Here is a 12015-nt window from a genome sequence, read left to right as displayed (position 1 = left end):
TTCCCTTTATCATGAATGATCTAAAGAGGTTCATTTTCAGCCTTCAAGCACACAAATTTTAACAGGATTATCACTGCTCTTTCCCAAACTGATTAAAACTAAAGAGAAATAACCAGAGTAAAAAAGACATTTCTACTTCTTACCTTAACCCTCTGAGAAAAAAAAAAAGACCTCTTAACATGAACTTTCCCCACAAATATTCCCAGGGAGATACTAACTGATTAAATGAGACACTGTCTCTAAAACTTCTGAATTTTTTTCTTGGTGGTACAGCAACATAAGACTTCTAGATGGACCCCAGACAAAGATATCACAGTTGCCTTTAAGATACAGATCAATGGATGAGCACTTGCCCAACAGGCAAGAAGGCCTGGACATTATTACCCAAGTACACAAACTGCAAAGATATTAAAAAATACACAATTGCCTTATTGATTCTGAGTATAGTATCATATGGTGCTTTATACTTATATCCTTGTGATTTCTGAGCCTAGAGTGTACTGTACTGGTAGATGGCTACACAACTGGGTTTGTTCAGTTTCAATATTGACATAAGATATATTTGATTTTGGAAAAATATAAAATAAACTGTATACTCTGCCCTAAAAGGTGATGAATTAATCATCTTTTACTCTTTTTACTTCAGTTTATCTTTGATAATTAACAATTCTGAATAATGTTAAATAATTTAAATTCTATACTATTCTCATCATTGTTAAGTTTTATGTTATTTTAATTATTGTACCCATTGAAGTTCTTCTATATAGTGGGTCAAATTCCAGGGCCCCATGCTTGTAAGCAAATGCTCTACCAATGAGCAGTTCCTCTGCTACTATCTCTAGTTGTAAACTGCATGTGTACCAAGATTTACTTCCAAAGTCAATACAGATTCTGCTTAGGTAAATGCACTTTTATTCAAAGTTTTTCTAAGTGCAATGTGAACATCCTTATTTCTTATACTATAGATGAAAGGATTCAACATTGGGCCCACAATTGTATAAAATATGGTAGATATTTTATCATTTTCCACAGATTCACTTGAAGGTTTAAAATACATGAATGCTGCAGCGCCAAAGAAAAGAGAAACAGCTACAACATGGGAGCCACAGGTACTGAAGGCTTTTGCCCTACCCTCAGCAGAACGAATGCCAAGGATGTTGGAAAGAATCAAGGTGTAAGAAATAAAGATAGTCAGGCTGGGCACTGTTACATTGACACCCACAACAATGAAAACCACCAGCTCATTGATGTAGGTACTTGTGCAAGAGAGCTTCAGGAGAGGAGGAATATCACACATGTAGTGATTGATGATGTTGCCATCACAGAAGGTCAGTCTTAGCATACAAACTATGTGGGCCATTGCACCCACAAACCCCATCACATTCACACATACCGTCATCATGTGGCAGACCTGATAGGACATGGTGACTTGATAGAGCAAGGGCTTACAGATGGCAGCATATCTGTCATAGGCCATGGCTGTCAAAATATAACATTCATCTATAACAAAGAAAGCGAAGAAAAAGAGCTGAGTCATGCACTCTGCATGAGAGATGGTGTTCTGCTTCACAAAACTCACCAGCATTTTGGGTGTGATGACAGAGGAATAGCAGAGATCTGTGAAGGAAAGGTTGAAGAGAAAGTAGTACATGGGGGTGTGCAGGTGAGGGTTCAAAATAATCAGAACAATCAAGCCCAGGTTTCCCACCATGGAGATGATATAGATTGCCAAGAAGAGGAAGAAGAGAGGCAGCTGGAGCTCTGGCCGCTGTGTCAAACCCAGCAGGATAAACTCCTTCACAGAAGAGTTATATTCTGAGGCCATTCCTCGGGTCATATCTGTGAGAACAGTAGCAATAAATGATTACATTAAAATAAAATTGCAGCCTTTCTGAAATGAGAATAAGAACCAGAAGCAAATGATAATGCCAAACTTACACTTCTCTGTTCCTCTGTTTTCTATGTGTTTTTTTTTGAGTTTATGTATAGAAAAAAGAATTAATAAATGGAAGGTCATTTCTTTGAGTGTAATATTCATTGCACCAATGACCATTCCTGGGTCTGAAGCACCTCTGTTCTTCTACCCTGACAATCCACCACCCAATTCAGGCTCAGAGGTCATCATAGAAGAGACAAGGTACACTGAATTGTTCAGAGGTAGTTTGGGAGGAAAAACCATGCATTCAATTCTTTGCTTACCTTTTTTCCTGGAGAACTCACAAGTGACCTTAGTAACACTTCTGTTCTCACAGAGGGTTAAGTACACATGCCACCGATGAGCTATAAGGTGAATAGACTAGAGAAGCATTGCTCTTTTCTGTTATTACTAGTTTTGGTTTGGTCATGAGGGAAACTCATTTTGGAATGGTAATCCAGAGCCCTCATTCTCCAGATTCTGAAAACCATGAGTTGTATTTCATGATTTCCAGTAGTGGCATTTCCCAGAATGTCTTCTTTATCCCAAAGGTTGGCAAAAAAAAAAAAAAAATCTACTGATGTCACAAGAGTCACCAGATAATGACCCAAGAGGGTTCAAGGATTTTGTAATCTTAGGGACCCGAGTAAAAATTGAAAGGCTTGTGATTACCAGGTATTTTCCCCAAGAGGTCAGGCTGGGTGATTAAAAACTAGCACAATAGTAATGGCATTGGGTTATTGCAGGTATACACTGTTATTTTGTTTTGCTGTTATTGATTAAAAGTTTTATACACATATAAAGTATGTTTTGATGAAGTTCACCCCTGATTTCCTGCCTTCCAATTTTTCTCTATCTTCCTACCATATTCCCTTCTAACTTCCTCTCTACTTTTCAATTTCGTTAACCCACAACTTAAATCCTCATTACCTGTATTATATGAGCATAGAGCCCATCTGCTTCAGAATGTGTAACCTCTTGGGTGCTGCATCCTTGAAAATGACCACGTTTCTCACAGCAGCCATCAACTGCCAATAGTTCTTCTGCTAGAAGTAGGATTCACTACCACATTCCTCCTCAAATTGTATTTTTATCAAGCTTAATTTTCTAGCGATCTTACGCATACAGTTGTAACCACTCTGAGGTCCTTAAACCCATAGTGAAAACATTGTTTTAATGCACTCATCGATCTCTTCTGGCTCTTACAATCTTTCTACCCATAATTCCCTTATAATCTATGAGACATGGGAAAAGGAACATGATGTGGAGGTACATTTAGGATTGATCCTTTCATAGTCTCTTATTCTCTACCAGTTTATCCACTGAAGACACCTGTGTTAATCACCATCTATCGCCAAAAAAAAAAAAAAATCCCCTCGCCATATAATAATCAAAACACAAAGCATACAGAATAAGGAAAGAATATTAAGAGCTGTAAAGGAAAAAGGCCAAATTACTTATAAAGGTAAACCTATCAGACTTACACCTGACTTCTCCATGGAAACCATGAAAGCCAGAAGGTCATTGGATAGATGTACTGCAGAAACTGAGAGACCATGGATGCAAGCCAAGATTACTATACCCAGTCAAGCTTTCGTTCACTATAAATGGAGAAAATAAAATTTTCCAGGATGAAAAAAATTTAAACAATACGTAGCCACAAATCCAGCCTTACAGAAAGTAATAGAAGGAAAATCACTAACTAAGGAGTACAACAATGACCACAATAACTCAGACATCTAGAGACCCTTCACCAACACAAATCAAAGAAGGGAAACACACAAACTCTATGACTAAAAAAATGACCAGACTTAGCAACCACTGGTCATTAATATCACTTAATGTCAATGGGCTCAACTCACCTATTAAAAGGCACAGGCTAAGAGATTGGATATGAAAACAGGATCCAACATTCTGCTGTTTACAAGAAACACACCTCAACCACAAAGACAGGCACCTACTCAGAGTAAAGGGCTGGGAAAAGGCTTATCAAGCAAATAGACCTAAGAAACAAGCAGGTATGGCCATAATAATCTCTACCAAGTAGACTTCAAACTTAAATCAATCAGAAGAGATGGAGAGGGGCATTTTATACTCATAACAGGAACAGTTCATCAGGATGAAGTCTCAATCCTGAACATCTATGCCCCATATATAAAAGCACCCATGTACATAAAAGAAACATTGCTAAAACTCAAGGCAGCCATCAAACCGCACACACTAATAGTAGGAGACTTCAACACTCCTCTCTCAACAATGGACAGATCAATCAGACAGAAACCTAACAGAGAAATAAGAGAATTAATGGAAGTAATGAATCAAATGGACTTAACAGACATCTATAGAACATTCCACCCAAATAGGAAAGAATATACCTTCTTCTCTGCAGCTCATGGAACCTTCTCAAAATCGACCACATAGTCGGTAACAAAGCAAACATCCACAGTTACAAAAAAATATTAGTAACCACCTGTGTCTTATTAGATCACCATGGATTAAAGTTAGAATTCAACAACAATGCTACCCCCAGAAAGCCTACAAATTCATGGAAACTGAACAGTCAACTACTGAACCATACCTGGATTAAAGAAGAAATTAAGAAAGATATTAAAGTCTTCCTGGAATTCAATGAAAATAAAGAAACAACATACTTAAACTTATGGGACACTATGAAAGCAGTCCTAAGAGGAAAGTTCATAGCACTAAGTGCCCACTTAAAGAAAACAGAGAAAGCTCACATTGGAGACTTAAGAGCCCACCTGAAAGCTCTAGAAAAAAAAGAAGCAGACTCACCTAGGAGGAGTAGAAGACTGGAAATAATCAAACTGAGGGCTAAAATCAACAAAATAAAAACACAGAAAACAATACAAAGAATCAATGAAACAAAAAGCTGGTTCCTGGAGAAAATCAACAAGATTGACAAACCCCTATCTAAAATAATCAAACGGCAGAGAGAGAATTTGCAAATTAATAAGATCAGAAATGAAAAGGGGGACATAACCACAGACACAGAGGAAATTCAGAGAATCATTAGATCTTACTACAAAAGTCTGTATGCCATAAAACTGGAAAATGTAAAGGAAATGGACACTTTTTTAGATAAATACCATATACCAAAGTTAAACCAGGACCAGGTGAACAATCTAAATAGACCTGTTAGTCGCGAAGAATTAGAAGAGGTTTTCAAAAACCTCCCTACCAAAAAAAGCCCAGGACCAGATGGTTTCAATGCGGAATTCTACCAGAACTTCCAAGAAGACCTAATACCTATACTCCTTAATGTATTTCACACTATAGAAACAGAAGAGGCATTGCCAAATTCCTTTTATGAAGCTACAGTTACTCTGATACCAAAACCGCACAAAGACTCAACCAAGAAAGAAAATTATAGACCAATCTCACTCATGAACATTGATGCAAAAATCCTCAACAAAATACTGGCAAACTGAATCCAAGAACACATCCAAAAAATTATCCATTATGATCAAGTAGGCTTCATCCCAGGGATGCAGGGCTGGTTCAACAAACAAAAATCTATCAAAGTAATCCATCATATAAATAAACTGAAAGAAAAAAACCATATGATCATTTCATTAGATGCTGAAAAAGCATTTGACAAAATTCAACATCCCTTTATGATAAAAGTATTGGAGCAATTAGGGATACAAGGTTCATACCTAAATATAATAAAAGATATATACATCAAGCCAACAGCTAACATCAATTTAAATGGAGAGAAACTTAAAGCCATCCCATTAAACTCAGGAACACGACAAGGCTGTCCACTCTCACCATACCTCTTCAATATAGTGCTTGAAATTCTAGCAATAGCAATAAGACAACATAAGGGGATCAAGGGGATTCGAATTGGAAAGGAAGAAGTGAAATTTTCGTTATTTGCAGATGATATGATAGTGTACATAAGCGACCCCCAAAACTCCACCAAAGAACTTTTACAGCTGATAAACAGCTTTAGTAATGTGGCAGGATACAAGATCAACTCCAAAAAATCAGTCGCCCTCCTATACACAAAGGATAAGGAAGCACAGAGGGAAATCAGAGAAGCATCAACTTTCACAATAGCCAAAAACAGCATAAAATATTTAGGGGTAATTCTAACCAAGGAAGTGAAAGATCTATTTGACAAGAACTTTAAGGCATTGAAGAAAGAAATTGAGGAGTATACCAGAAAATGGAAGGACCTCCCTTGCTCTTGGATTGGGAGGATCAACATAGTAAAAATGGCAATTCTACCAAAGGAAATTTATAGATTCAATGCAATCCCCATCAAGGTCCCATCAAAATTCTTCACAGATCTTGAGAGGACAATAATCAACTTTATATGGAAAAACAAAAAACCCAGGATAGCCAAAACAATCCTATACAATAAAGGATTGTCTGGAGGCATTACCATCCCTGACTTCAAACTCTATTACAGAGCTACAGTAATGAAAACAGTGTGGTACTGGCATAAAAAGAGAGAAGTCGACCAATGGAATCGTATAGAAGACCCAAATTTTAACCCACAAACCTATGAACACCTCATTTTTGATAAAGGAGCCAAAAGTATACAATGGAAGAAAGATAGCATCTTCAACAAATGGTGCTGGCATAACTGGATGTCAACCTGTAGAAGAATGAAAATAGACCAATATCTATCACCATGCACAAAACTCAAGTCCAAATGGATTAAAGACCTCACTATCATTCAGAATATATTGAACCTGATAGAAGAGAAAGTGGGAAGTACCCTACAGCAGATGGGCACAGGAGATCGCTTACTATGTGCAACCCCAACAGCACAGACATTAAGGGCAACATTGAATAAATGGGACCTACTAAAACTGAGAAGCTTCTGTAAAGCAAAGGACACTGTCACCAAGACAAAAAGGCATCCTACTGACTGGGAGAAGATCTTCACCAACCCCGCAACAGACAAAGGTCTGATCTCCAAAATATATAGAGAACTCAGGAAACTAGACTTTTTTTTTAATTTTTTTTTTATTGCGAAAAGAAGAAAAAACTCATAAACAAAAAACAAGTTTCCACCTCCTCCCAGCCTCCCATTTCCCTTCCCCTCCTCCCACCCTTCTCCCCCTCCTCCCAGCCTTCTCCCCCTCCTCCCACCCTTCTCTCCCTTCCCCCACTCCTCTCCCCCCCTCCCTCTCCAGTCCACAGAGCAGTCCGGGTTCCCTGCCCTGTGGTAAGTCCTAGGTCCTCCCCCCTCAGTCCATATCTAGGAAGGTGAAGATCCAAACTGGCTAGGCTCCCACAAAGCCAGCACATTAAGTAGGATCAAAACCCCCTGGGAAACAGGAGAATTGGGATAAAGGAAAGGTGGATAGGGGAGCACGGAACCACAATTCTTAGTTAAGGGAGCCAGTTTAGGGTGGGCAAGAGACTTGACCCTAGAGGGGCTCCCTAGTGCGCAAGATGAGGTTCCCAGTTAGTTCCTTGGGCAGCTGAGGATTGGGAACCTGAAATGACCCTATCCTAGAGCAATACTGACGAATATCTTGCATATCATCATAGAATCTTCATCTGGTGATGGATAGAGATAGAGACAGAGACCCACACAGGAGCACTGGACTGAGCTCCCAAGGTCCCAAGGAGGAGCAGAAGGAGGGAGAACATGAGCAAAGAATTCGGGACCACGAGGCGTGCATCCACCCACTGAGACAGTGGAGCTCACCAAGGCCAGCTGGACTATGACCGAAAAAGCATGGGATAAAACCGGACTCTCTGAACATGGCGAACAATGAGGGCTGATGAGACACCAAGGACAATGGAAAAAAACTAGACTTTAAAATGCTAATTAACACAATTAAAAATGGGGCACTGAACTGAACAGAGAATTCTCAGCAGAGGAAGTTCAAATGGCCAAAAGACACTTAAGGTCATGCTCAACCTCCTTAGCAATCAGGGAAATGCAAATCAAAACAACTTTGAGATATTATCTTACACCTGTCAGAATGGCTAAAATAAAAAACTCCAATGATAGCCTTTGCTGGAGAGGCTGTGGAGGAAGGGGTACCCTCATCCATTGCTGGTGGGAATACAACCTTGTGCAACCACTTTGGAAATCGGTGTTTCAGTTTCTCAGGAAATTCGGGATCAACCTACCCCTGGACCCAGCAATACTACTCCTGGGAATATACCCAAAGATGCCCTATCGTATGACAAGAGCATTTGTTCAACTATGTTCATAGCAGTATTATTTGTAATAGCCAGAACCTGGAAACAACCTAGATGCCCTTCAATGGAAGAATGGATGAAGAAAGTATGGAATATATACACATTAGAGTACTACGCTGAGGTAAAAAACAATGACTTCTCAAATTTTGCATGCAAATGGATGGAAATAGAAAACACTATCCTGAGTGAGGTAACCCAGACCCAAAAAGATGAATATGGGATGTACTCACTCATAATTGGTTTCTAGCCATAAACAAGGGTCACGGAGTCTACAATTGGTGATCCCAAAGAAGCTAAGTAAGAAGGTGAACCAAAGGAAAAACATATAGTTGTCCTCTTGGCTATGGGAAGTAGACAAAATTGCCGGGGAGAAAATTGAGATCTGTGGGGTGGGGTGGGATGGCGGTAAGGGGAGATGGGGAGAGAAAAGGGAGAAGGGGAGAATGGGGGGAACTTGGGGAAAAAGGAGGATTGGGATAAAGGAAGGTTGGATAGGGGAGCATGGAAGCACAATTCTTAGTTAAGGGAGCCACCTTAGGGTTGGCAAGAGACTTGAACCTAGAGTGGCTCCCAGATGCCCAAGCCGAGGACCCCAGTTAGTTCCTTGGGCAGCTGAGTATAGGGAACCTAAAATGACCCTATCCTATAGCAATACTGATGAATATCTTGCATATCATCATAGAACCTTCATCTGGTGATGGATGGAGATAGAGACAGAGACCCACACGGGAGCACTGGACAGAGCTCCCAATGTCCCAATGAGGAGCAGAAGGAGGGAGAACATGAGCAAAGAAGTCAGGACCACGAGGGCTGCACCCACCCACTGAGACATTGTAGCTGATCTATTGGTAGCTCACCAAGGCCAGCTGGACTGTGACTGAAAAAGCATGGGATAAAACCGGACTCTCTGAGCATGGCGAACAATGAGGGCTGATGAGAAGCCAAGGACAATGGCACGGGGTTTTGATCCTACTTCATGTTCTGGCTTTGTGGGAGCCTAGCCAGTTTGGATGTTCACCTTCCTAGAAATGGACGGAGGGGAGAGGACCTAGGACTTACCACAGGACAGGGAACCCTGACTGCTCTTTGGACTGGAGAGGGAGGGGGAGAGGAGTGGGGGGAGGGGGAGAAGGGGGAGAGGAGGGGGAGAAGGGTAGGAGGAGGGGGAGGGAAATGGGAGGCTGGGAGGAGAAGGAAACTTGTTTTTTTTCTCCTTTTCTCAATAAAAAAAAAAGAGGAAAAAAATCTCTGATGAAGGTTGAGTGATGCACTAAATTATAGGTATAATGGAATGTCATTAGGAGGTTATTTACTATCATATCCAAAGCAAATAAAGTCATAAGTACTTCCCTCAGGCCTATGACCTATGTAGTCTCAGTAGTTGACTGCAAAAAACATGCTAGGAAAGAATTTTGTCTGTGGAGCAAGCCTGAAATTCATTCCAAAAAAAAAAAAAATGGTTTGTGATTGATTACTCCTACAACACTTATAACAATATTGCATGAGTTTTATGTCTGCTAGGTTAGCTATGACTGTAGCTCTCATGATTCAGACCTCAGTGAAATTGGTTATTGCATTTCTTCTTTAACAGCACATATAGACTTTCAGCACTTTAGTAGCTGAACAATGTCAGATTCATCTCCCAACTTCTTACAGAAGACATGACCCACTTTCAAATAATGATATATCTTGCTATCTCTTTAACTACAGAGAACAGTTGAGACACTGCTCTCAGGGAAGGATTAGTTTCTCACCAGTCTTTGAATCATGCTGAGGGAAAGCAATGCTTGTGATAACTTCATATAGTGCAAGTTAAATTATCACACCTTCTTTTCAGTTCTGTGTGTTTGAGTTAATGGTTTGGAATTTGGTCATTTCTCCACAGCTGTACTTTAAATATTTGACTAAAGCCTAGATATCTTGGTGTCTAAAAAAGAAAAAAAGGATCAGTCTATTTTTGCTGCTTCAATGAACTCCATCATTGTATATAAAACTTTAGGACATTATGAAAGTAAAATTATTAAAAAGAAAGAACCAACTGCTAGTAAATTAAGATTATATCATTTATCTGAAAAAAAGACAGAATTAGTCTATCCAGGATTAGTTTTTATGGGTCTGGGGTCACTCAGAGATTCACCAGTATGACCAAATATACCAAATATAAATTTATTTCTAACAAAGAAAAGTATTTTATTCAGACAATGGTTGGCCGAGCCTATACCTGGTACTCAGGATTCCAATGAGGTAGTGAAATAATGGCAAAAAAGTATAAGGTTACACTTCATTTATTTGTAGACATGCATCCTCCAGTCACAAGGTTGCATTTTATTTATGCACACACACACACGTATCTTTGCCTAAATGCAATTACAAGCTTGTAGCAAACAAATGTCTTGCAGGTATCTTTTTCCTTTTGTACAAGCAGCTTGGTTTACAGAAGCAGCAGTTAACAGATTCATTAAGATTGTAAAACTGGCCCTAGACATTCCATCTGTCCTTGAGCCAGTGGAAATTACAGGTGAGAGGCAAATTTATTTCATAGATCTCTTAAGTACATTAATTTAAAATTAAAATAAGGATAATCATCACACAGAAAACTTCTTTAGTCAAATTCTCCCCATTGAAAACAGAACATGTCCTTATATTCACCTGCCTGCCCTCAAGTCCATGAATGGAAAACCTAATATAGGTTCTGTTAAAAATAATAATAATAATAAGAGGGGCAGCTCCTCTGGCTCAAGAAATCCAATTAGGTCAAATCAAAATGCCCATCTTTTTATTAAGCATGACGGTCTCAGGTGGCAGAGCACATGGCAGGAAGACAGGACAGCAGGGAACTCAAGTAAACTCAAGAGTTACTCCTCTGCGAGCCCATTTAAATACCCTGTGGGAGTGGTCCTGACCATCCTCCAGGGAGGGGTCAGAACTTGGCATGCTGAGATTTGGAGTCCAGACCAAAGCAACTCCCAGGTCAGGGAGGCTGGGATGGATGCCAGGGGCTTGGGGCTGTGCTCACAACTTAACAGGTTCCCTTTATACTGAATGACCAAAATCACTATTTCATTTTCAGATTGCAACCACTGTAATCACAATAGGTCCATCGCCTCTGCTTTACTAGACTGATTTAAGATTGTAAAGAGAAGAACAGAATAAAAATGATGTTTCCCCTCCATACCTGAACCTTTGGAAAAACTAAGGAATATTTTCCATGAAACCTCCTACAAATCTTTCTAGAGGACTCCTAACTAACAGTCATTGTCTATAAGACTACTGAAATCAGTATCTCAGGGACACAATCATATACAGTTTTTAGATGTACACTAGTCACAGTCGTGCTTAAGATATAATTCAGTGGAATAACACTTGCTTAGCTCTCAGAAGGGCCTGGATATGATCTACCAAACACATATACAGAGTGTGTATATGTATATATATATATATATATATATATATATATATATATATATATGTGTGTGTGTGTGTGTGTGTGTGTGTATTTAAAAGTCCCTTGACCCTTCCATTTCTGAGTATAATATCATTCATTGTTTTGTCCTTAAATAATTGTGATTTCTAAGACTACAGTGTATTGTACTTATAGATAGCAGAACCTATGTTTTGTTCAGTTTTCAATACTGAGAATGATACAAAATAGATTTTGGGAAATTAGACAGTAAACTGTTCACTCTCTCCTAAAAGATGGTGGTCATCTCAAAAGAGAAGATACAAGGCAAATCAAAGACCAACTTGATTGCTATGGGCTGATTTGAAGTAATGTCATTTTCTGAGGCTGTTCCTTGGGTCATAGCTGTGAGAACAGTAAAAATATTAACATTAGGCTGAAATCCCAGCCTCTCAAATTAAAGCGTACTCCATTGAAACAAGATCGTGAACCAGAATCAAATGAT

The 12015-nt window shown here is 39.3% G+C and overlaps 1 protein-coding gene across 1 annotated transcript; it reads right to left on the bottom strand.

Moving 5' to 3' along the window:
* Window positions 1–895: 895 nt before the first annotated feature.
* Window positions 896–1837, bottom strand: LOC121451823 (olfactory receptor 147-like). The gene has a single exon (XM_041657589.1). It carries the CDS (start codon window positions 1835–1837, stop codon window positions 896–898), a length of 942 nt encoding a protein of 313 aa, XP_041513523.1.
* Between the last annotated feature and the right edge of the window lie 10178 nt (window positions 1838–12015).

The sequence above is a fragment of the Microtus oregoni genome, unplaced genomic scaffold (genome assembly GCF_018167655.1).
Source record: "Microtus oregoni isolate MIOR12 unplaced genomic scaffold, Mior012 000008F_ref0000371, whole genome shotgun sequence".
NCBI classification, from domain to species: domain Eukaryota; kingdom Metazoa; phylum Chordata; class Mammalia; order Rodentia; family Cricetidae; genus Microtus; species Microtus oregoni.
The sequence above is the reverse complement of the archived record's forward strand: the minus strand, read 5'-3'. Positions and strand labels throughout refer to the sequence as shown.

Bases quoted from the DNA above. Each gene is read 5' to 3' on its own strand.
- LOC121451823 (XM_041657589.1), bottom strand. From the start codon at position 1,837: ATGACCCGAGGAATGGCCTCAGAATATAACTCTTCTGTGAAGGAGTTT.